Here is a 25,998-nt window from a genome sequence, read left to right on the forward strand (position 1 = left end):
GGGTTGCCATTCCTTTCTCCAGGGCATCTTCCAGACCCAGGGATCAAACCCGGGTCTCCTGCATTGCAGGTGGATTCTTTGCTGTCTGAGCCACCAGGGAATCCCAAACACTTACTGTGCCGGAACATTGCTGCCTAACTGTGGTGAAATAAAAGTGGTTTATATACAAAGACCCATTTTTGAAATGTTACTTGATAGAATAAAATTATGCCTAAAGTACCGATAAGCAGACTCAGGTTTGAATTTCACTTCTGACATTGTAACTAGCTCTAGTGTCTTTGAATAAGTTGGATTTCCTTCATCTGCTAGGCCCCATCATCTTACTGAGATAAAACTCTGTTCACTAGTTTCATGGAAAACAAGAGGGTTTGTGACATCACTGGATGATGAGGGGGCAGTAAAGTTTGGACTCTGTGGTTTCCTTTGAGAAATGAAATAGCGGTTACAGATGATACTCTATACATTATTTCACAGTACAGGTATTTTGTCTTTTTCATTAAGGATCGCTGAAGGGCCTTTTGAATTAAAAATGGTTTGGACTGATTAGAACTATTCAGTACATAAAGTATCAGAAACTTTATTGATTTACAGTGTGTTGATGTGGCAGTCTGTTAAGTCTAATTGCAAAAAAGTTCACTTTATTATTAGTGCTTGATTTAATACAGTAGTTTTTCATTTAATTTCTTCTTGGCTTATTGTGAATTCTGCTTTAGAATCTCATAGAAACATGGCATATTAGTGTGACAAACTATTTGTAAATAGTCTTGATCTTAAAATTTTGTGTTTTCTTAGGGGAAAAAAGAAATACCTTAGGAAAGGTAATTTGGGTGGGGTGTTATAGAAGAGTAAATTTAACCTAAAAAATTCACTAAATGTCAATAAGTGCTATTACCTTAAAATGACTTTTTTTCCCCCCTTCTTTAGAATCCAGCAACTATCACAAGAATACTCCTTAGCCACTTCAATTGGGATAAAGAGAAGCTAATGGAAAGGTAAGGAACTATATTGTGAGCTTTATACTTAGAAGTAATATGGAAAGCCTGTTGAACTGAGTTGATGAGACACAAGTAAGGGATTGATTTATATACTTAGTGAACAAACCGTGTATGAATAGTATTTGCTTTAATATATTCCCCATCTATAAGTTTTTCAGTAAACCTAGTATTAAGGGAACTCAGGTTTGTTTCTTCGTTTCCTTTGGAGGTGAGGTGTGGGGACTCTGCTTCAATATCTTCTATAATACATCCTCTTGAGTACTGAGAACTAAAAGTAGGTGTTTTTCTGTTTGTTTTTTAAGGACTTGAACACATGAATAAGATCTTCCTTTAATTACTTAAAACTTTCTTGCTCTTAAACTTTTAAATCTACTGTAGGCATAATAATGACATTTCTTCATTAAATATAAAGAAGTTGTTCAGGGTATCCTTACTACTAAAACAGCTGTTTGGAGTGGTTCTCTGGTTTCAGTGCAGCACTAAATCCCATTGGGTATTTTCTCTTTGGAAATGTTTCTGGTTCTAAAGGCAAGAAATTAGGACTGGAGAATGACAGTGCCTTCTTTATCTTTTCTCTTTCTTAGATTGGAAATTTGGAGCACTTGCTAATAGGATGAGAGCCGTTATTTATTCTATCAGTCTAAAATTAGCAGTTCTACTTTTAATTTTAAAATTACATATAGTTTTTGTTACAACCTGAGAATCCAAGTATTATGAGAAATAAATGGAAGATATTTCCCGTGTGACGTTAAAATCAAAAACACTTTGCAAAACAGATGTTAATACCAAGAATATTAACGAAGTTTCTCACGTCTTGCACCCCAATACAGTTTAATAGTAGCAACAATAATTGTTAATTATTGAGCCCTCTGTGCCAGGCATTATTTCATTTTATCTTAGTGATAGCTTTATGGAGCTACAAATTATTATCCCCACTTAATAGGTGTAGACCCTAAGACTTAGAGCTTGATATATTCGTATCAGTTTTGTAACACAAGGAGTTAGCACTTAAACTCAGTTTTGTTGGACTCCAAAGCTTATATTCTTAGACACATACTGTAGAACTTTCCCAGGTGCTTGAAGAATAAAATGCTCCTTGACTAGTATGGTGTTTTTTTCTTCCCCTGTTTTTGCATGAATCTGACCTTCTTTTTTGAAAAAAATCAGTGGTACTTTTAATTTTGGTCAAGTTTGTTTTCCAACTTACTTTATGACACCACTGTTAGGAAAAAGTAATTTCATCGTTTACATCTGATACTCCTCTGCTGAGCTAGACTTATTTATAGTTTGTTTCTTATCAGTGTATCTCTCCAAAGACATTCTCAAATTTGCCCTACAGCATTGCCAACACTGTTGAAAGCATTTTTCAATTAAATACTATACTTAAGTGTGATGAGTATGAATTGAAATAGGTGACTTCTGGAGACTTTTAGTATGTGTGAACATTTCAGTTTCTGTTTGTAATTCCAGTTTTTGTTTTGTGTATTCTGGAGGTATATTATTGGGTACTTATAAATCTTTAGTGTTTTTAAATCAGTATGCAATACCTTTTTGTCTCATACACATTATATCCTGTGTTGTCTGATAGTAGCACTGCTATACTTTATTTTGTAATTACTAATAAGTTTAGCTTTAGTTACTGATTTCCTTGACTTGTGCTTTATATTTACTATGTTTTCTGTTGGGTTATTTGGCTTGATCAAGTTTCCTTTCCCCTTTTTTCCCCCTAATAATTTCAGAGTTATATATTTTATTTCAGTTTTTTAAGTGATCACCCTTATAGTTTGTATATGCATACTTAAGTATAAGTTTATAACAGTATACTATTTATATTCATGTCCTACACAAGACAAAAACTGTAGCATAATTTTCTTCTCTGTCCTCCCCCTTCCTCTCTCAGTTGGATAAGTTGATATATTTGAAGTTTTCATTTAATGTTAAGCATTTTTACTATCAGTGTATTTAACTTTTTTTGTTTTTTGGCTAAATTTTATTTTTTGCATCCCACTGTCTCCAGATTTACTTTTTTTCCCACTCCAGAATAATACATTCTTTAGTGCTTTAAGAGAAAGTCTTTTTTTTTTTAATTTTAATTGGAAGATGGACAGGGAGGCCTGGTGTGCTGCGGTTCATGGGGTCGCAAAGTGTCGGACACGACTGAGCGACTGAACTGAACTGAATTACTTTACAATATGGTGATGGCGTCTGCCATACATCAGCATGAATAGGACGTAGCATACATGTGTCCCCTCCCTCAAGAGAAATTCTTAGCAGTTTGAAATTGTGGAGTAAGTTTGGAAAACATAGCTAACTGCGCACTTTAAGTCTGAGGACTCATGTTTTTAGTTTGGGAAATTCTTAGCTATTATTTGTTTAATATTACCTTTTCTCCATTCTCTTTGTTGCTTTCTAGAATTCCTGTTGGTTATATGTTGAAACTTCTGGATCTGTTTTCCACCTTTTTAAAAAATGCTTCTTCTGTATTTGTCTTTCTACTTTGGTCTGTGAAAGTTCTTTAGGTTTACCTTTAATTCACTAACTTGCTTTTCTTACTGCATCAGCTGTTTAGCCATCTTGAATTGTTTAACAATTCAACTTACTCATTTTAATAACTTTATTCTTGTTTTGTGGGTGCTGTCTCTCTAGGCTGGTGTCAATAGATAAACTTAGAGATTAAAATATGTATTGGTATTTTGTGTATCCTTCAGAGTATATTATTTTCAGTTGGTCACATTCTGGGCTATAATACATTCCAAGAAAAATTGATACGTCAGTTCTATTTTCACACTTGCAAAAAACTCAGAATCCAAAATTGAAATTATTAAAATAATTAGAACCAAATAATGGGAGGACAGATGTGGAATGTGGCTAAAGAGGTACAGTGAAATTTGTAGTCAGTATCTATAAAAAAATATAAATAGGTAGAAAACAAACTGAACCTTTGAAACAGGAAGTTAGAAAAGTATATAAAATAAACTCAGAGAGTAGAATAGTTATTTAAGATAAAAACAGCATTAGTGAACTAGGGAACGGAAATAAACTGATCCTAGGGAGAAAAATATTTGCAAAAGATACCTGTTACCCAAAATACATAAAGAATTCTTGGAACTCAGTAGTAGGATTAAGACCCAATTTTAAAGTGGGCAAAAATCTTAATACTCACCTCATCAGAGAAGATATACAGATGTCAAGTAAGCATATGAAGAGATATTAACATCACATATCATCATTAGGGTGCTGCTCATTAAAATGGGATTGTTGAAATTACCACTACACACCTTGGTTAGAGTGGCCAAAATCCAGAAAATACCACCAAGTACTGATGAGGATGTGGAGCAGCAGGAATTCTCATTCATTGCTGGTGGGAATGCAAAATGGTCCAGCCACTTTGCTTCCAGTTTGGAAGTTTCTTACCATATAATCCAGTCACGCATCTTAGTAGTTACCCAAATGAGTTGAAAACTTATGCCCACCAAAACCTGCACATGGGTATTCATAGCATCTGTATTCATAATTGCTAAAACTTGGAAGCAAACAAGATGTTCTGCAGTCGGTGAATGGATGAATGAACTGTGGCACATCCAGACAATGGAATATATCATTGCTAAAACGAAGTGAGCTATCAAGCCATGAAAAGACATGAAGGAACCTTAAATGAGTATTGGCAAGTGGAAGAAACCAGTCTGAAAAAGTTGCATACTGTTTGATCCTGGGTGTATGACATTCTGGAGAAGGCAAAATTATGTAAATAATGAAAAGATCAGTGGTTGCCAGAGGGTAGAGGGATCCAAAAGAATCTTTTGGGCAGTGAAAGTGTTGTTTATGAAACTGTTATGATAAGTATATGTCAACTATACATTTATCTGAATGCACTGAATGTACAAACCTCACACCTAATGTAAACTGTGGGTGACAGTGATGTGTTGATGTAGGTTCATTGCATCAAATGTACCACTCTTACGTGAGATATTGATGGAGGGGGAGGTTGCGTGTGTGTGTAGTGGCAGGGGGTATATAGGAAACCTCTGTGCTTTCAACTTTGAGCTTAAAATTGCTCTTTAAAAGGTAAAGTTTGTTTTGAAAAAGAGAGGGAAATAAATCATTGGCAAATGTGATTGGGGTAAGAGGAAGAGGCACAAATAAGCAACATTGAAAGTAATGTATAAATTATGGTTAGGAAAGCATATTTCAAAATTTTTAATTAATACTGTGTATACCACCATGGGGCTTCCCTGGTTTCAGGTGGTAAAGAATGTGCCTGCAACGCGGGAAACCTCTGTTCCATCCCTGGGTCAGGAAGATCCCCTGGAGAAGGGAATGGCAACCACACCAGTATTCTTACCTGGAGAATCCAATTGACTGAGGAGCCTGACATGCATTACAGTCCATGTAGTCTCAAAGAGTCGGACACAACTGAGCAACTACACACTTACACCACTTATACCATTACATTTGAAAGCTCAGAAAGGAAATTACCCATCTCCCAAAGAAAAAAGTAGGAAGACAACTGTAGGAAAATGTAAATACACTAGAAGATCCCTCTCCTTTCCCAAAAAGCACCAGATGATTTTATGTTCAAGTTCTATCTTAATAAACCCTTAAGGAGCTACTAGTTCCTATTGAAAATTATTTTAGAATGTAAAAAAAGATAAGGCATCATTATTTCATGTTAGCCAAATCAGAATAAATCTGGTTATGATATTTGACAAAGACAGCATAAGAAAACTACCTTTGTTATGAACATAGCTTTTAATTTCATGAATAAAAAATAATTGAAATAATAATAGTCTAGTAGGATTTCTCCTAAGAATGCAAGAATGGGTCACCTTTAGGAAAAAACTTGTCTGTAAGCATTTACTACTTTTAACAGGTTGATGAAGAGAAGCCAAAAGGTAAATTATAAGTGCCAGCAATGTATTAATAATATTGTGTATTTATCCCTGAGTCAGAAAAAAACAATTTTTTGCAAACTAAGAAGGTAATTTCTTAGATTAATAAAGGATATCAACTAATAACCTATAGCAAAACCATACTTAATTTTGAAATATTAGAAATGTGCCACTTAAAATCAAACAGGGTTATTGGCAGTCACCTCCGTTTAAATGTATTAGAAGTTCTAATACATAAAATAATACATGGAAAATTAAATAAGTGGCATGATCGTTTTGGGGATGGGAAGATTATGGATTTTTAAAAATTCTTTATGCTTTTTTGTATTCTGTGAATTTCCCTCAATAATTGCAGAAAAACTTTATAACAAAATAATTATTTAATTCAGAAAATAAACATTTATTTGTAATGAAAGCACTTTTCTGTAAAAAAAAGAAAAAAAGACTTCCCTGGCGGTCCAGTGGTTAAGACTCTGCACTTGCAGTGCTAGAGGCGTGAGTTTGATCCCTGATTGAGGACCTAAGATCACATATGCTGCACAACATGACCAAAAGAAAATAAAACATTAAAAATAATTCTTTTAATTAAAAAAGAAATTCATATAAGAGAAATTCTGTGAAGACAATATAATCATTACCTAGGAGACTCAAGACAATCAATTGGTAAACTATTAAAGGACATAAAAATTACCTAAGAATTTTTGTAAATGCCAATGCCGGGGCCCTTTTCCATTGTTATCTCTCCTCTCACCCCATTAATACCCTTGAAGAATGAAGAGAAACACGGAATTATGAGGAGGCTTGGCTTCAGTGACACTGTGCGTCTCCCAGTTCTTAAGTATAAAAGTGAAAGTTCCTTGTATGATAATCTTATAATATTTAGGATCCCAGGAATCACAAGCGAAGATAGATAATATGGCCAATAAATTTTGTTACATAGCATTAAAAAAAAAATCTTGTTTTCCAGTTGGTGACACAAAATGTATTCAAGTATTATTTCTATTCATTTTGACATACTTAAAGATGATTCTTACCTTAGTAAAAATTGTGAAGTTTTAAATTTCTTCCTCTCTCTTTTCCATATACTAAGCATATAAATATTTCTTGTGTTTATTAGTGAGCCATAGTCCCTGTCCTGGAGGAGGGAATTCATAGTCCAGCAACAGGATTAAAGATATAAATAGATTCTTAACAGTAATTCTTCTTACTTGCCTCCTGGACTTCTAGTCCACAGCTTAAACAGATCTGTCCTGACCCTAAATATGAGTGATTTATTCTTTTGAAAAATAAATGTTGGTGAAGGTGGGGAGGGGCTGGTAGACAAGGGACCATTTTAACTTTCTGGTCTCTTTTGTCTCTTGTAGCAGCTTTCTAGACTTTTGACATTTTCTTTCTTACCCAGCCTTCTGCTTTTTAACTCTGCAGATTTCTTTCTTTTCTGTTTTTCAAATTAAGTAGAATTTTCTCTATTCACGGCTTCTTCCCATAATCTTCCAGGTGAACAAATCAGAGAATCAGAAGTGCAGCAATAACAAATCTGTCTTTCTTTAAGGCCAACCTTTCCATCTGGGCTTTGATTCTATCATAATTTTTGTGGGATGTTGCTTGCATTATTTCATCTCTCATCTTGAACTGTCTCCTTTTCTGGTATATCAGTTAGGGTTTTTAGTTGTAAGCAAACTGAGAGGTTAAGTGGAAAAGACATTACATATTGAGAATCAGCCCTGAAGTCTGAGTTCAGGAAGATGCCAAACTCTTTTAATGGAAGAGCTGTTGCTGGTGCCGTTGGGCACAAGCATCACAGCTTGTAGCATCAAATATTGGGCATGTGACACCAAGACTAGTAATTCTGCTATTGCAGTCTTTGAAAATTGAGTATCTCCTTACCTCTAATAGAGTAAATTTCTCATTGACCCTTCTTCAGTACTATGCTTGACAGAAAAACTATGAATCACCCTGCATCTCCTAGGCACTTATCTTCCCAGCAGGAGAGACTGAGAAAGTGAGTTCTCCTTCTTCCCCTTATTTTTATTTCATTAGTTTCTGCCTGCCTTTCTCAGTCTTCTCTTTATTTCTTATATTACACATTAGTAGTATAAAACTTTTAAAGTAGTTACCAACTTTTTGTGTTGCCTCAGCTTTGGAAATGTTTCCTTTATCTGACCACAGGTCTTCTGTGGGTGCCAGTGTAGGCTGTTAGCTGTGCAGTTCTAGGGAGCGCCTTTGTTTGTTTTTTGTACTCATATTTAACCAGAACACTTGTGTTTGACTCTTCACGACCCATGTACTACAGTCCACCAGGCTCCTCTGTCCATGGGATTTCCCAGGCAAGAATACTGGAGTGGTTTGTTATTTCCTACTTCAGGGGATCTTCCCAACCCATGGATCGAGCTAGAGTTCCTTGTGTAGAAAATACCTCACTAATCTTTCATTCCTAGCACTTAACACAATTCCTAACATATATAGAGTTTAGTAAATACTTTAAATTCAGCCCTTTCTAGCTTTTGTTTTTCTACAGTAGAACTTTTATTTAATGTATGATATGCATCTAAATCAGATTTCAGTTTGTCAGAAGTTTGAGACAAATCCACCTACCACCACCACCCTGTGCCAAGTTAAGCTCCTTTACAGTTAGTAGCAAGTAAAAAGTTGGTATCTTCTTTTCTTCAGCTCAGATTTCTTTTCATATAGGTATGTTTTGTTAAATTTTAAAACTCATTGTAGTCAGTAATACACTATTAGTTAATCAGTTAACTGGCCTGTCTGAAGTGAGGAGCAGTACAGGTGGCTGATGACTACTTTTAATGGACAGGTGTGATCATAGAATCTTAAAAATGGATATCAATCTTTTCCACCCTATGTTGCAAATAGCTTTCCACTTTTCATTCTGAAGTTACCATTTAGTAATTAAGTATGGGGGTTAGCCCTCGTACATTATTGTGATAGTATGTAGCTTTCCTCAACCACATTAATAATAGTATATTGTTTCACAGTTAACTGCGAGAATGTGAAAGTAAAGTTGATTTGTCAGATGGCAGACTTTTGTGATAGCATTCATCACTGTTCTACAGTATAGCAGAGTTTTTCCACTTCAAACAACTCAGGTGTTAGTGCAGAGCAGTGTATAGAAAGCAGCAAATGTATTATCTTATTATTGCTATTGTGGTTAAGAATTTATTGATGAGATGGAGTTTGATTGGACTTAGAAGGTCAGGGGAATGTGAGAACCTGGGTATTACAGGTTCAGAAAATAGTTTTGGTGTGGGGGGTGTTTAAGGAACACATGTTGAATGGTAATTAAGATTTACATGAAGAATAGAGAGGAAATGATTGGATGTGTTTAGTGGAAAGTACATTTTGGAAGACCTTGAATGCTTAGCAAATAAAATTTGACTTTTCCACTGTTAAGTGGAAAGCCCTTAAAAGTTTTATGGAGAAATGTAATATAAGAACATTATTATAGAAAAAAAACTAACAGTATGAGCTGATTGAAGGCGGGAAGACTAACTGGAAGACTGTTTCAATAATACAGATAAAAGAAAAATGTCGGCTTGACTTAGGTTGGTGACAGTTAATTGAAAGCCGAGTATTGATGGAAGAGATGTGAAGGAGTTTAACAGAAAATAAAGTAGACTGGAAAACTTCTGGGAGTCATTCCATCCACTAAATACAATAACAAAGAACATCTGATAATTAGTAAAATAAGAATTAGAGGGTTAAAACCCAAGAGAACATGGAAATCTAGACAAATGAGCCAAGTACCCCAGTCTGCTGTGCCCTAGAAGCATATGCTGATCCAGAAGAGGTAGCCAAGAGATTGAGCTGTGGTTTTTGTTGGCCTTTGGTTAGTGGGAAAAAAGTTGAAGTTCTCATCCCACCAAAAATGAGGATTAGGTAAACTGGCTCTCCTAAATACTGAAGATAGTATTCAGGTCATCTGAGTGGCCCAGAAAACCTCAAGCCTTGAAGTTGAATTAAGATGGTTCCAGACTGTTAATGTACCCAGACACCTGACAGAACCAAGTATAAATTTTTTCTAGGGAAAAGCAGCAAGGCCTCAAATTACTTCCTCAAATTATTTTTTGTAATTAAAGTATACTAATTGGAGATTCCAGATATTAGAATTAGTCACACTAAATTAGTAAACTAAAATAGGTATGCTCTCATCAGGGAATTAGAATGTATGAGCTGTCGTACAGATTTGGAAAAAAAAAAAAGCTTATTAAACAAAATAAGCAAAATTAACTCAGTGAATTAGTTTAACAGCAGATTGGACACAGATAAACAGGTTTAGTGTACTATTAGATTGGTGCAAAAGTAATTGAAGTTTTGGATCCTGAATTTTAAATCACTATAACTAGGCTCAAACTAATGTTCATATTTATTAAACAAAATAGGAACTGTTACAATCAACACGTTTTTGCCAGTGAGAAATAAGTCTACTCCTGTAGCATAAAACTCCATGTGTTAGGAAAGCGTTTTCTGCTTCCTGCTGGTTGTGGACGCATTTTCCCTGCAAAAACTTGTCGAGGTGCTTGAGGAAGTGGTAGTTGGTTGGTAAGAGGTCACGTAAATATGGTTGAGGCGAAACTGTGTAGTGCAATTCGTTCTGTTTTGAAGCCTTAGTTGTACAACATGCGGTCAGGCATTGCCATGGAGAAGAATTGGGCCCCTTCTGTTGACCAATGCTGGCTGCAGACATTGCAGTTTTAGGTGCATCTCATTGATTTGCTGAGCATATATCTCAGATGTAATGGTTTCACCGGAATTCAGAAAGCTGTAATGGATCAGACTGGCAGCAGACCATTGAGCATTGACCATGATCTTTTTTTGGTGCAAGTTTGGCTTTGGGAAGTGCTTTGCAGCGTCTTCACTGTTCAGCCACTGAGCTGGTTGTCACCTGTTGTATAAAATCCACTTTTCATCGCACTTCACAGTCAGATCAAGAAATGGTTTGTTGTTGTGTAGAATAAGAGAAGGCACTGCAAAATGATGATTTACAGTCAGCTTATGAGGCACCCAGTTACTATACTTTTTCACCTTTCCAGTTTGCTTCAAATGCCAAATGACCGTAGAATGGTTGACAGTGAGTTCTTTGGCATCTTATCCTGTAGTTTTAAGAGGATCAGCATCGATGATGGCTCTCTCAGTTGGTCATTGTCCCCTTCTGATGGCCAGCCACTGCACTCCTTATCTTCAAGGCTGTCGTTTCCTTTGCATAACTTCTTGAACCACCACAGCACAGTACATCTCTTAGCAGTTCCTGGGGCAGATGTGTTGTTGATATTGTGAGTTGTCTCCACTGTTTTATGACCAATTTTGAACTTGAATAAAATCACTTGAATTTTGTTTTTGTCTAACATCATTTCCACAGTGTAAAATACATATAAAATAAACAGAAAGTAGTAAGTCGTTAGCAAAAAACATAAAGCAAGAACTGTGCATTAAAACGATGTATAACAGAACCACATTTATTTAAGAATATATTTCAATATCAAATTGCAAATTTCAGCAGTGCAAAACTGCAATTACTTTTGCACCAACCTAATAGGAAATCAAAACACTGTTCAGAATTATGCACACACATGGATTGATGGGAAATACACAAGAGAAGAAACATAAAAGATACAACAAGAAGGTCTCCATTGAGTTTAGAAAAAGAGGAGAAAATGGATGAGAGGTGATATTTGAAGGTTTAATGACTAATTTTTCTAGATTGGTAAGAGAATTTAACTCTTCCCATGCATAATAATATTCATTGGAAGGACTGATGTTGAAGCTGAAACTCCAATATTTTGGCTACCTGATGCGAAGAGCTGACTCATTGGAAAAGACCTTGATGCTGGGAAAGGTTCAAGGCCGGAGGAGAAGGGGACGACAGAGATTGAGATGAGATGGATGGCATCGCCGACTCAATGGATATGGGTTTGAGTAAACTCCGGGAGTGAGTGATGGACAGGGAGGCCTGGCGTGCTGCAGTTCATGGGGTCACAAAGAGTCAGACACGACTGAGCGACTGAACTGAACTGACTGATGCATAATAAAATGCTGTTTTATTGATTCTAAGATATGGTTTTTCACACCTTAGATATCTGTCTAAAATCTAAATGCATCTTTCAGTTGATGGCACCTTACAGTCCAACAAGACTGATAATTTGACTTATGTGAAAAATTTCCCATTTCACTTTCTGCCAAAGCATTTTATGAAATATGGTAAAAAGAAATCTGCATTTTAAAACATCATGGTAAACCTATAAACATAAAGAGACAATCATAAAAGCAGTAAGATACAAGAAAGATTACTTACCTAAAGTGAAACTATCTCTCTCTATATATAATGTATGTAGAGGGAAAAATAGATAATTGAAAGTATATATTATATTCTTCCAGAGAATAGCTGACTTCTCAGTACTAAAAGTGGAAGTGATGGTAGGATGATCCCTCAGTAGATGAAAGAAAATAAGTGCTAATCTAGAATATTATCTAGAATACTGTAATCATCAGAATGTCTTCAGAAACACACAGTGCTATCTTTTAAAATTAATATTAAAGTGGCTTTATGTTGTACTTAGCGGGTTGTATATTTTTAAGCCAACATTTTAAATTCTATCCATGTTTATTAAAGTTTCAAATATTCGTAAGTGCTTAAATAGCAACTATTTTGAATGTTAAGGGAAAATAATTGTAGACTGCTGCCTAATTTGTGCTAAAACGTATCAGTTCAGTTCAGTCGCTCAGTCGTGTCCGACTCTTTGCGACCCCATGAATCACAGCATGCCAGGCCTCCCTGTCCATCACAAACTCCCGGAGTTTACCCAAACACATGTCCATTGAGTCGGTGATGCCATCCAACCATCTCATCCTCTGTCGTCCCCTTCTCCTCCTGCCCCCAATCCTTCCCAGCATCAGGGTCTTTTCCAATGAGTCAGCTCTTCGCACGAGGTGGCCAAAGTATTGGAGTTTCAGCTTCAACATCAGTCCTTCAGTGAACACCCAGGGCTGATCTCCTTTAGGATGGACTGGTTGGATCTCCGTGCAGTCCAAGGGACTCTCAGAGTCTTCTCCAACACCACAGTTCAAAAGCATCAATTCTTCTGCACTCAGCTTTCTTTATAGTCCAACTCTCACAACTATACACGACTACTGGAAAAACCATAGCCTTGACTAGACAGACCTTTGTTGACAAAATAATGTCTCTGCTTTTTAATATGCTGTCTAGGTTGGTCATAACTTTCCTTCCAAGGAGTAAGTGTCTTTTAATTTCATGGCTGCAATCACATTCTGCAGTGATTTTGGAGCCCCCAAAAATAAAGTCTGACAACGTTTCCACTGTTTGCCCATCCATTTGCCATGAAGTGATGGGACCAGATGCCGTGATCTTAGTTTTCTGAATGTTGAGCTTTAAGCCAACTTTTTCACTCTCCTCTCTCATTTTCATCAAGAGGCTTTTTAGTTCTTCTTCACTTTCTGCCGTAAGGGTGGTGTCATCTGCATATCTGAGGTTATTGATATTTCTGCCGACAATCTTGATTCCAGCTTGTGCTTCTTCCAGCCCAGCATTTCTCATGATGTACTCTGCATATAAGTTAAATAAGCAGGGTGACAATATACAGCCTTGACATACTTCTTTTCCTATTTGGAACCAGTCTGTTGTTCCATGTCCAGTTCTAACAGGTTTCTCAAGAGACAGGTCAGGTGGTCTGGTATTCCCATCTCTTTCAGAATTTTCCACAGTTTCTTGTGATCCACACAGTCAAAGGCTTTGGCATAGTCAATAAAGCAGAAATAGATGTTTTTCTGGAATTCTCTTGCTTTTTTGATGATCCAGTGAATGTTGGCAATTTGATCTCTGGTTCCTCTGCCTTTTCTAAAACTAGCTTGAACATCTGAAAGTTCATGGTTCACATATTGCTGAAGCCTGGCTTGGAGAATTTTCAGCATTATTTTACTAGCATGTGAGATGAGTGCAATTGTGCGGTAGTTTGAGCATTCTTTGGCATTGCCTTTCTTTGGGATTGGGATGAAAACTGACCTTTTCCAGTCCTGTGGCCACTGCTGAGTTTTCCAAATTTGCTGGCATATCGAGTGCAGCACTTTCACAGCATCACCTTTGAGGATTTGAAATACCTCAACTGGAATTCCATCACCTCCACCAGCTTTGTTTGTAGTGATGCTTTCTAAGGCCCACTTGACTTCGCAGTCTAGGATGTCTGGCTCTAGGTGAGTGATCACACCATTGTGATTATCTGGGTCATGAAGATCTTTTTTGTACAGTTCTTCTGTGTATTCTTGCCACCTCTTCTTAATATCTTCTGCTTCTGTTAGGTCCATACCATTTCTGTTTTATTGAGCCCATCTTTGCCTGAAATTTTCCCTTGGTATCTCTAATTTTCCCGAAGAGATCTCTAGTCTTTCCCATTCTGTTGTTTTCCTCTTTTTCTTTGCATTGATCGCTGAGGAAGGCTTTCTTATCTCTCCTGGCTTTTCTTTGGAACTCTGCATTCAAATGGGTATATCTTTCCTTTTCTCCTTTGCTTTTTGCTACTCTTCTTTTCACAGCTATTTGTAAGGCCTCCTTAGACAGCCATTTTGCTTTTTTGCATTTCTTTTCCATGGGGATGGTCTTGATCCCTGTCTCCTGTAAAACATGTATAAATACATGTAAAGTGCATGCATAAGAACAGTAATGAACTAAGCATTCATCTTAAGTCTCAAGTTAATGATACGTCAAATAGAAAAAGAAGAACAAAATAAATTCAGAGAGAATATATACAAGAAGAAATACCAGGGGAGACTTTAATGAAATGGGAAAGAAACATTAAAAGAGATCAAGAAGACAAAAGATGAGATTAGTCAAGAAAAGAAAGCACAAATAACCAATATCAGTAATGAAAGGAATGTCTTTTTGAATCCTAAGATACTTAAAAAAAAAAAGATACTGTGAATAACTAGGTTGAAATTTTACATGAAATGGATAAATTTTTCGGAATTTGCAATTTCCAAAAATTTACATGAGAAATAGAAAACCCATATGGGGTTATAACTGTGAAGTGAAACTTTCAATAAAGTCCAAGTCCAGATTGGATACATTGGAAACTTGGACCAACATTTAATGAGACAGAAATTCTAACCTTATAATACATAACTTTATTTAGAAAACAGAAAAAGAGTGCTCCACCTTCTTGAAGGTATCACAACCTTGATACTAAAACCCAAAGGAAAATTACATGTCAGTTCCTATCATATACATAGATGCCAAGAGAAACAAAAACACGAAATATTTGCAAATTGAATCCAGCAGTACATAAGAAGAATTAATAATCCAGCATGGCCAAGATTTATCCCAGAAATGCTAGGTTGGTTTAACTTTAAACAGTTAAATATGGTCACTTGAACAAATAAATGAGTATAATATTTCAGTAGATGCAGAGGAGCAGTTGCTGAAAATTAGCAATTATTTATGATTTTAAAAAGAAACACCATTAGCAAACTAGGCACAAAAGGAAACTTTCTTAATCTAAAAATCTATAAAAGCATCTGTTGGAAATATAGTTCATGATGAAATGTTGAAAATATTTCCCTTTTATATGGAGTTTATGACATGGGTGTCTGTTATCTTCGCTCATGTTCAACATGATACTGAAGGAGATCCTAGCCAGTAGTATACCAATAATAATAAAGTATAATGGTTGTAAGGCAGATACTAGACAGTTAATAATCACTGATATGAATGGTGTATATTGTAAATCCAAAGGAATCTACAGATAAGTTGTTAAAGTAAATGATTTTAGAATTATAAAAATTTCTTTTTCAATTAGCAGCAATACAATTGCATATCTTTGACTCAGTAATTCCACTCCCAGGTATATAGAGAAAAATAAGCATGTCTAAATTGAAAGTTATATATAAGCATGTTTATAGCATTGTTACCATACCAGCCACAAGCTACAGACAACTCAGGTGTCTATAGACAGGTAACTGTGGTATATTTATATAATTCAGGAATGAAAAGTAAAGTAACGCAACAACTGACTACATAGATGAATCTTAAAAACATTATATTTAGTGAAAGGAAAACAAATTCAACAATACCTAGCCTCAATATGGTCTGTTTATATGAAATTCAGAAACAGGCAAAAATAAGTTATATTGTTTGAGGGTGGGTATTTTTAGGTGGTAAAATGAAGTAGTGATTATCTCTGGGGTGAGAGCTTGTTACTGAAAAAGGTGTTTGGAGGGTTTCTAAAGTGCTAGCAATGTTCTAGCTCCTGACCTCGGTTGTATGATCCCCCCCCCCCCATTGCCTTATTCCCTGAATTCTTATCACATTTACTGTGATAAGTGGCTTTTAAGAAAAACTCATAATGACAAAATTATTGACATGGCAAACAATGATGCCAGTCATTTGGAATTCAAGAAGACATACTAGCCAGCTATATATATACTTCCATAACCAGACTTAGTTTTTAAGCTGTAATTGTTCCTGCCTTGAAATTTAATTTATATTACTTGGTATATTTCTCATATTCAAGGAAAATGAAAAATTAAGATCTAAATATTCTGGAGAGTTCGCTGATTAAGTGCCAGTTTGCTTAACTATATTTCTGAAAACATACTGAATGACTTCCCTGGTGGTCCAGTGGCTAAGAATCCCCGCTTCCAATGCCTAGGGCACAGGTTTGATTCCTGATTAGGGAACTCAGATCCCACACACTGCACACATACTGAATGAACAGAAAGAACCGTAGGGTGAGGGTTGATAATCTCTACTGAAGACTCTCTCAGGTTGCCCTTTTAACTTTTTTTGCTGCACTGCACAGCTTGCAGAATCCTAGTTTCCCACCCAGGGATCTAATGATGCTCCAGCATTGGGAGCATGCAGTCCTAACTCCTAGAGCATCAGGGAATCCCCAGCCCTTCTGACAGTCTTAATCTGGAAAAATCTAGGCCTTGTGAGAGATGGAGTGGGTATACTGTAATCATGCCCTCGCCCCACCAAAGAAAGTCCGGAATGAAGGGAAAGAGCAACACTACCATTCTATTTTTCTTTTCATCAATATGATTTTCCCAAAGGGTAGTCAAATTTTGTAGGAAAGGAAGATAGTATTGTTCTAGGATAATCTTTGCAGCTGTGTACTGGAGTCAGTGAAGCAGAGAGAAATATGTGTGTTAACTCATTAAGCAAGGTACTTGAACTGAATTGCCTTACATTGAATTAGTCTCTCTTCATCTTGGTCTGTTTTGACCAGCAAGGATGTACGTAAAAGCCAGCAAACTGAAGGAACTTTCAAATATGTGACCCAGGTATACAAAGTCTGAGAAGTTAAGAACCCACGTATATTCTTGAGCATAGTAGTCCTTATAAAACTGTCATAATTAGCAGGTTGAAAAAAAGCTTCTTTGTTCTTTTAAGAAGATTAAGCAATAGACTTTGAGATAAGGGATCAAAGATAAACTGATGAAATAACAGAACAAGATGAAAAGGAAGCTGACAGAACTAAGGGGAGAAAAAAGAGACAAGCAGTAATCTTGCAGAAGTTAACTCGTTATTGACCAGAGACATATTAATATGTCTTTTGTTACCTGAACGTTACTGACGGGAGACCTTTCACTTGCATAACAACTTGTGGGTCACATATGTTTCTGCAAAAATCCCCTGGTCAATAATGTATTGAAAGCATGTTGGCAATAGCCAGAAATAGAGCAGGTACTATGGAAAATGGAGACATGTAAGAGAAGAAAAGGACAAAGAAGGAATTAGTAGATGGTAGGCAAGGAGGCTGTATAGTCCATGGGGTCGCTAAGAGTCAGACACGACTGAGCGACTTCACTTTCACTTTTCCCTTTCATGCACTGGAGAAGGAAATGGCAACCCACTCCAGTATTCTTGCCTGGAGAATCCCAGGGACGGCGGAGCCTGGTGGGCTGACATCTGTGGGGTCGCACAGAGTCGGACACGACTGAAGCGACTTAGCGGCTGCAGCAGCAGCAGCAGCAGGCAAGGAGGACAAATGAACAAAGATTGGGTGTAAATCCAGCAGGTCTTAATAGCTAAAAGCTCTTGAAATAATTACTACCTGAATTGGCATTTCGAAAGAGAAAGTTAAATGCTAAGATCAACCCTATAGAACTAGACTTCAAGAATGAAGAAACCTTGAATATATGTCAGTTGAAAAATGATTTGAATTATAAAATGAGAATTATTTTGACTAAAGACTTCAGTAACAACAGGTACCAGAAGAAATGGAGGTTGTCATGGGTAGGATTTTGGCTAAAATGAGCATTTGAATACAATTAAACATTTTAGGGACTTCCCTGGTGGTCTAGTGGTTAAAAATCCACCTTGCAATGCAGGGGACATGGATTTGATTCCTGGTCACATGCCACAGAGAACTAAGCCCTTGTGCTGCAACTGCTGACCTCTTGCACCACGGTGAAAGATCCTGCATGACACAACAAAAGATCCACGTGCCAAAACTGAGGCCTGAGGCAGGCCAATAAATTTTTTAAAACCCAACATTTTAATTATGTCTAAGTAATTAGGGCTGTCAGGCTTAGGAAATAGAAAGCTGTTTTTACTATTCTTGAAAGAAAAGCTATATAATGTAAAAAACAATGTAATTAGTGAAAAAATTATGTAAACTGGTAATCAACTGGGAAGAGTTCCGGGAAGTCCCAACCTAAACTATAGAGTTAAGTGTACGGTATTACATAAGGACAATCAATGTATTATTTGCAGTTGGCAAAATTGGTTTAAATACCCATTTTAAGGTATGTTCTATAAAAATAAATTAGACTTCAATATCTTTCCAAATAACCATAGCAAAGTCTTTGGTGGACAGAGCATGTGATGATTAAAAATAAAAATAAAAACAAATTTTAAAATGTTACATTTCTGTAAAATGGAACTTAATTAAATGAACAAAATTTCTTGGCCTGCCTGCTATGACCAGCAATATGAGTTGGTTTTTCAGTTCCCCATTCTGTTTACCTGGGCTGTATTTGAAAGTTATTTGCCTTCTAGAATGGACCAAAAACTATAAACTATAATATATTGCTATCTTTAAGAAATATTCCTGACTAAAGAGATTCAGATTTATTATTAATTATCATTGAGAAGTTATTCTTTATTCTCTAAAAAGAAATTGAATGCTTATAGATACTAGGGTTACTACAGTAATAAAATAGTCCTCATGGGCTTTACATTCTAGTAGGAAAAACATAAAATAGTGATAACAGGAATGGCAATCCACTCCAGTATTCTTGCCTGGAGAATTCCATGGACAGAGGAGCCTGGTGAGCTATAGCTCACAGGATCACAAAGAGTTGGACACAACTGAGCTACTTTCATTTTATCTTTCACAGCAAAAACATAGTGATTACAGAGTTAGTAATGTGATTTGTTACACAGGAGTACAAAATACTGTGAGGATGTAATCCAAGGGAGTCTCACCTAATTTGAAGAGGAGGAACTGTCAAAGAAGATTTGTTTAAGGAGATGAGGTATAAATTGATAACCTTTAAGGTAGAAGGAAGTGTTTCAGTAGTTGAAACACCCTTCAGTAGTGGCTAGCTTTTTGGCTTAAAATTAAATAGAACCCCTGCTTTCTTCTTACTGCACAAAAATAATTTCCACGTAAATCAACAGTTTTAATGGAAACAGTTTAAAGGAAAGGCCTAAATCATGAGTGAATTTCTATAGTCTTTGCATAAAGAGATAATTTTTTAAAAGTTCATGAAATCCATAAATCACAACAGTGTTGCATGGTAAATTCATCTACATAAAAATGAAAAGTGGCAGTTAAACACCGTTAAACAATATTCAAAGGCAAGTTAGAAACTGGGAAGAAAGCAGTCCATAAAACAAAGGATTACTCTTCATTTACATGCTGAACTCATAAACTAATGGCAGTGTCTTCACAGAAAAATATATTCAGCTTCACTAATAAGGAAATACAAGTCTAGATATATTTCCCTCATCAGATGGGGCAGGATTTTAATCTAGGATTGTCTGTATGTGGAACATCTCTAAATATCTTTCAGTATAAGGTTGGTTAAGTATACCTATATTATAGTATATACCTACAGAGAAATATTATGCAACAGTGAAAAATAATGTAGCCCCATGCTCACAGACAAAGGTGTTGTTAGATATTGTTTAGTGAAGAAAGCAGGTAATAAGCCTGGAATATGAGATTATATTAAATGTGCACATGTCTATTTGTATTTGCATAGAATGCTATCTAGACTGTTCACCGAAGTATCAGTTAGTTGTTAATTTTCAAGTTTTGGATGACTGGAGTTAGTGTTTTCTTGTGACCACAAATTTTTTTTTTTTTAATTAAAAACAAGAGGTTAATTCATATACCTATTCATATTTAGATTTTTCTTCATATGTTTCAACTTTTCAGATAAAACTTTTATCTTAGGTGTTTTTCAAAGATAACTTTAGTAGAAAAGCATTTGATTTATCTGCTCTATATATTTTGATTAGCTTAATCATCAGAGACAACTTCATATGCATTCCCCTTTTATATTAATAATATGTTGACATTTTGATTGATAATATGACCATTTCATTGAAACATAAATGTAGTCAAAGCATTTATAAAAGGATATTTATTTTGTCTTTAGAGAGTGATGCTGGTTCTCATGAGTGTTGTTCTGGAGATGTAGTAAATGCTTTGACACAATGCCTGAACAAGGCTTTCATGAAAACTATTGGGAAACTCTTTTGAGTAGCGATTATTTTTTAACTTGAGAACCTCTTGTTTATATATAAAGAACATTGTAGTTATTTAAACCTGTACTTAAGTTAAAAAGTAAATTGATCAGATTCCATGTTAACAGTTTTGCTGATTAAATTGAAAGTTTTGTCTTTAATCTGTTGCTTTTCCGTTTAGAATATTAAGATATTTCAGGAGACCAAAGACCATGTCTTAACTGGATTAATGGGAAACATTGTGTTAAGTGTTTACCCCTATCTTCAGTCAGGAGAAGGAAACGGCAACCCACTCCGGTATTCTTGCCTGGAGAATCCCAGGGACGGCGGAGCCTGGTGGGCTGCCGTCTATGGGGTCGCACAGAGTCGGACACGACTGAAGCGACTTAGCAGCAGCAGCAGCCTATCTTCAGTCAAGAAGTTTACAGTTTAGTTGAAACTTTCTAGCTAGTACTTGCCATACTATGCTGTTGCTATCTTAGTGAACTACTTCTGTATATAGAGATACATACTTTATATGAAAAAAATCAATATATAGATTATTTGATATAAAAACTTTTAAAGATATACTTTTTTGTTTTCTCCTTCTTCCCCTACCCTAATAAATTAAAAATTATTTTCAAAGAATATTTAGAAAGCAAGTCTTTTGTAGAAAGAGACACATGTAGTAGTTTCATTTTTAAATGATTTGTGGGATAAAGTATGCTTTGTAGGTAGTTTACTTGCTAATATATTTAAACTGGTTGAACTAAAATTATTAATGAAATTAATTCATTGGTATAAAATATAGCCTAGCCTATTAAAACACACTCTTCATAAGGTACCGTTAGAGGTAATACAACTTTTATTCTTAGATTTTAGTTGTAGTGCTGTTAATATACTAATATCTTAATTTCTCAGGATAAAAACAAAGTAAAAAATGTTAAAATAGCAAAAATTCGATCTGCTTTCCTATACATACACTTCTATTTGCTATAGTTTGTAGCCATACAACACATTTTCTCTGAGCAAGAAAGAATATGGTCTTGGTTTAATTCACTTCATTGCTTTTCCCTATAGAAAATCAGGTTTTTGAGAGCTCTAACAGTGTGCTGTTGCAGGGCTCTCATCCTTTCTGTTTAAATAATGCAGGTACTTTGATGGAAACCTGGAGAAGCTCTTTGCTGAGTGTCATGTAATTAATCCAAGTAAAAAGTCTCGAACACGCCAGATGAATACAAGGTCATCAGCACAGGATATGCCTTGTCAGATCTGCTACTTGAACTACCCTAACTCGGTGAGTATCTGGTAGTTTAAGGCCAGCACTGCTGACTCTCGACTTCAGAGGGTAAATTGACTTTTCATTATTTCAACAAAGGCAGTTCTGGGAGTCGGGGATTGTAGCGAAGCAGTAACCTATCCATATAGGAAGAATAAAGAAGAATGAGAGCTTGTCTCTCAGCCCCTCCCCATCCCCATTTGCCTTTTAAAGCTGCAACTTGTCCAAGTTGTCATTACACAGCTAAATCTTTTTATTTTACCTCTATGGGAGAATTGTGTAATAGGTAGGCAGCAAATAGAATTATTTTTTAATCAAATTAAAATAGATTGAAAACTAAGCTTTTAGAATATCCAGAACACTTACAAAATATCTTTAATGCTATTTCACTAGGGAGCTTTCAGGACTCTTCTTAACAAAAGATTTTCACACATACAGATCCATTCCAACAGCAATTCTTTAGTACATGTATCCCTCCTAAAACCTGTTGTATTTAGATGATTTACTTTGACTTATCTAGTGAAAAAATGTTATGCTTAAAGAAACACAATCTTCCTATGAAAGCACTTTATTAGTAACCATAGGAAAATTACATTTGTGGCCAAAAAAAAATGTGTTTAGTTAATCAGAATTCACCTCTTAAGATGTTTAAAGATATCTAAGGCTAATTTAATTCTACAACAATTACAACCATCTTGTTCATATTGTCTACTGTAATAGTTAAGCAGCTTTTTCTAGTAATTAGTATATACCAGGTCTTTGTCGCCAGTAGTGTATATTTTAACATATTGAAGGTTTTTTGTTACTAGAATTTGACGTGTACCTTTAAACATTCTCACTTGAAGGAAATTAATTTGTTTGCAAATACAAGCGCTTAGAAGAGTTTTAAAAGAAAGTTAATTATATGCTGTTAGAGAAGTGGAAAATCAGAGTTAAAATAATTTAGCAGGGGCATTTCCCTGGTGGTCCAGTGGTTAAGACTCCTCATTCCCAGTGCAGGGGGCACAGATTTGATCCCTGGTCAGGGAACTAAGTTTCCATATGCCACATGGTGTGGCCTAAAAAATAAATCAATTGATTAAATTTAAAATTTTCAGTCAAAGAAATTTAGTAGGTAAAATACTAAATTGAATTTCCAGATTCTCAAGTCTTTCTTAATTTATTTTCAAATTAAAACAAATTTTTTTGTCCTTGCCATGTGGCGTGCTCTTAGTTTCCCGACCAGGGATCAAATCCTTGTCCCCTACAGTGGAAACATGGAGTTTTAACCTCTGGAGTGCCAGGGGAAGTACTCCATATTCTCAGTCACAGCTGTAACACTAGCTTTTTGGCTTTGGGTAATAAATAAATGATTTAATCTGGCTGAGTCTCATTTTTTTTTAACCTTTCAAATAAATTGAATAAGATACTGTTTCAGATCTCTGTCAGCTTGAAACTCTATGCATTTCCCTCTACTTAAATCACAATCCTAACTTAAGTATTTAAAAAGAACAATCAGCACTGCTATTAAAAATACATTAGTTTTGTGTTTTGACCATTTTATTATCTTTCTTTAACAGATTCTCTTTGCAAGTTGACATTTGTGTAGTGGATGTAGTTTATAAATGGTTCTATGAGGTAATACTAAGACTCAAAAAGTTTGTTCCAGATTATATAAGGTTTCCTTATTCCTTGGCATTTCCCTTCCTGCTCTCTTACAGCCAGCTCCTCTTTAGTATAAACCTTAAATGTAAGTACTGAAGCTAGCTGCTCACAAATATCCACTATAACTTTCTCAATGCCCTTGGTATTTTCTGACAGTCTGAACAAATTAGAATTGAAAATCATAAGTAGATAATTTGCAGTGTAGATTGTGGTATACTTATAACTGATAGTGGAGGAAACACTCTTCATTTATTCAGCAGACTCGACACTATTCTAAATGTTAGAAACAATGGAGAATAAAGGCATAATTTACAGGTTAACTGGGCAGATAAGTAAAATGACATAGAAAAAATGGTAAGAGCTTTGATAGGGCGTGGTACTGAGGGAACATATTGGAGAGACACCTAACCCAGTTTTGGATCAGGGAGACTTCCCACTGACATTGACGTTTGAATTAACCTCTGAAGGTGTCTACACCTTCGGGGCAACAGGGAGTATAGCAATACAGAAACCAAAGGAAGAAAATGCAATACCAAGAATGGTAAACAGTGCTAGCTTCAGAGAAAATAATTGAAAGGTGAGTATAGAATTAGCAGCGAGTTGACTGACGATCCTGAAAAGTAATTTTAAGGATTATGGTAAGATGGGAAACCAAACTACATGAGCTAAAGAGTCATTGACTTGAAGGTGGGAAAGGAAGTGGAGGCAATAAACATAAATTACTCTTTCAAAGGAAGTTTGGCTATGTAAGTGACAGGACAAGAAAGTAAACAGCAGCATTGGTTGGAAAGTAAGTTAAAGTGTTATGGAAACTCTGCCAGGTGTTAGGAAAAAGTAATCACGGTGAAACTAGGACTAATTTTCTCACAGTTTGTGGGCTAATAAAGGATAATTTTAACCTCTTCAGTTTTTCAAGTGAATGTCACCTGAGATTTTTTATTCAGGCTTTATTAATTGGATGAATGGTTTCTTTACTTAACATTATTTGCCTAACTCCCATGTATCAATTTCTGCTACTCTTCAAATACTGATAACTTGCCTTTTATTATTGTGTATCTTCAATACCTTTATCCTTCTAGAAAGCAACTTTGCTTTATATAGTGCTACATGAAAACAAGTTTTTAAGTAAATGCTTCTGACAGCTTAGTTTATAAATTTGATACTTTGGAGCTATTTTGGGTGATCTCTTCTTTAAAAACAATTTCCTGAGATTTTGGAACACTCGTTTAAGTTCAGAGATTCCTCCTCTGTCCCCCTACCCCCTTGTGTTGTGTACAGTTCAAGAATTTCTTAGCTTTGGCAATAGTTACTTTATATAATAATATTATTTTCAATCAAAGCATAAGATTTAGCTCTACTAGGAAATGTAGCTTGGGCTATCATATCTTTTTTATGAAGTAAATCATTTTCTACTTTCTAAGAATAAAGGTATATTAAATAGATGAAAGCAAAATTGAAGATTGTGAGAGTTGCCACCCTCTTTTTGCTTTACCTTTGGACATGTATGTGTGATTTATTTTTTTAATTTATGTTGTTTAGTCTTGTTATCTGTTTAATTGAAAGAGTTATTGGAAAGAGGGAAAAAAACCTTTGTTTTTGTCTTTGTCTTATTTTAAAAGAGCCCTGGTGTAAAAGTCCCCAAAAGCAGAGGTGTTACCTATAGAGATCACTGAGTAACCATTGTGACCTTTAATCTGTCAGTCTTTGAAAAAAAGAGTAAAGCACATGAGGATGTGTTTGTGTTTTTAGGTTATGAATGAAACATTTTAGAATTACTGATATGGCTTTATTTGTTCTTTATAGAATGCCCCCTCATTATAATATCAAAAATCAAATACTCTATCCTTTAGTAATCTGGCAATAGGTTAGTGCCAGATCTCCTTCACTGTTGTGAGTAGAAATACGAATAGATTCTTTTTATTTCTCAGATCTTTTGTTTTTGGATGAGAATATTGATTTCCCAAATATTTATCTTCACTTATTTTGTGACTCACGTAGAATCATTGTCACTCTCTGAATAGTAACACATTTTAACCTTGATATTTTCCATGTTATTTGGTCTGTAAAACCAGTATCAGGACTCTGAACTATTTTCTTCCCCAGCTACTTTCTAAGTATATTTTATATAGTTGGTATGCTATAATATTGTATCTTATTTGCATTTATATCTCATAAGCAACATCAGAAATTTTATAAGCATATTTCAAATAACAGCTAATTAGAAAATGTTATAGAATTTAAAACGCCACTTTAATAAGAACCACAAAATGAATAAAAGAGCTAAGAATAAACTTGGCAAGAAATATGAAGGAAAGGGGAGATAAATGAATGACAAGTATTTGGAAAGATACAATATTAGTGAAATAAAGCAAAGAATAGATTGATGAGGGTAGAGAGGAAGCTAGTTTTACCAAATTCAGGAATAGGCAGTGCAGTAAAGCAGAATAGAGTCGAGTAGTGTTTAGTTGCTACATCATGTCTGACTCTTTT

The 25,998-nt window shown here is 35.4% G+C and overlaps 1 protein-coding gene across 1 annotated transcript in view; it reads left to right on the forward strand.

The window, feature by feature from the left end:
* Positions 1 to 25,998, forward strand: part of ARIH1 (ariadne RBR E3 ubiquitin protein ligase 1) — a 105,601-nt gene that overhangs the window by 50,590 nt on the left and 29,013 nt on the right. Inside the window, exons 2-3 of the mRNA XM_081506319.1 lie at positions 925 to 992; positions 21,738 to 21,882. Coding sequence (XP_081362445.1) covers positions 925 to 992; positions 21,738 to 21,882 — 213 coding nt within the window. The remainder of the gene's footprint in view (positions 1 to 924; positions 993 to 21,737; positions 21,883 to 25,998) is intronic.

The sequence above is a fragment of the Giraffa tippelskirchi genome, chromosome 7 (assembly GCF_054371585.1).
Source record: "Giraffa tippelskirchi isolate mGirTip1 chromosome 7, T2T-mGirTip1v1.2.pri, whole genome shotgun sequence".
Lineage (NCBI taxonomy): Eukaryota > Metazoa > Chordata > Mammalia > Artiodactyla > Giraffidae > Giraffa > Giraffa tippelskirchi.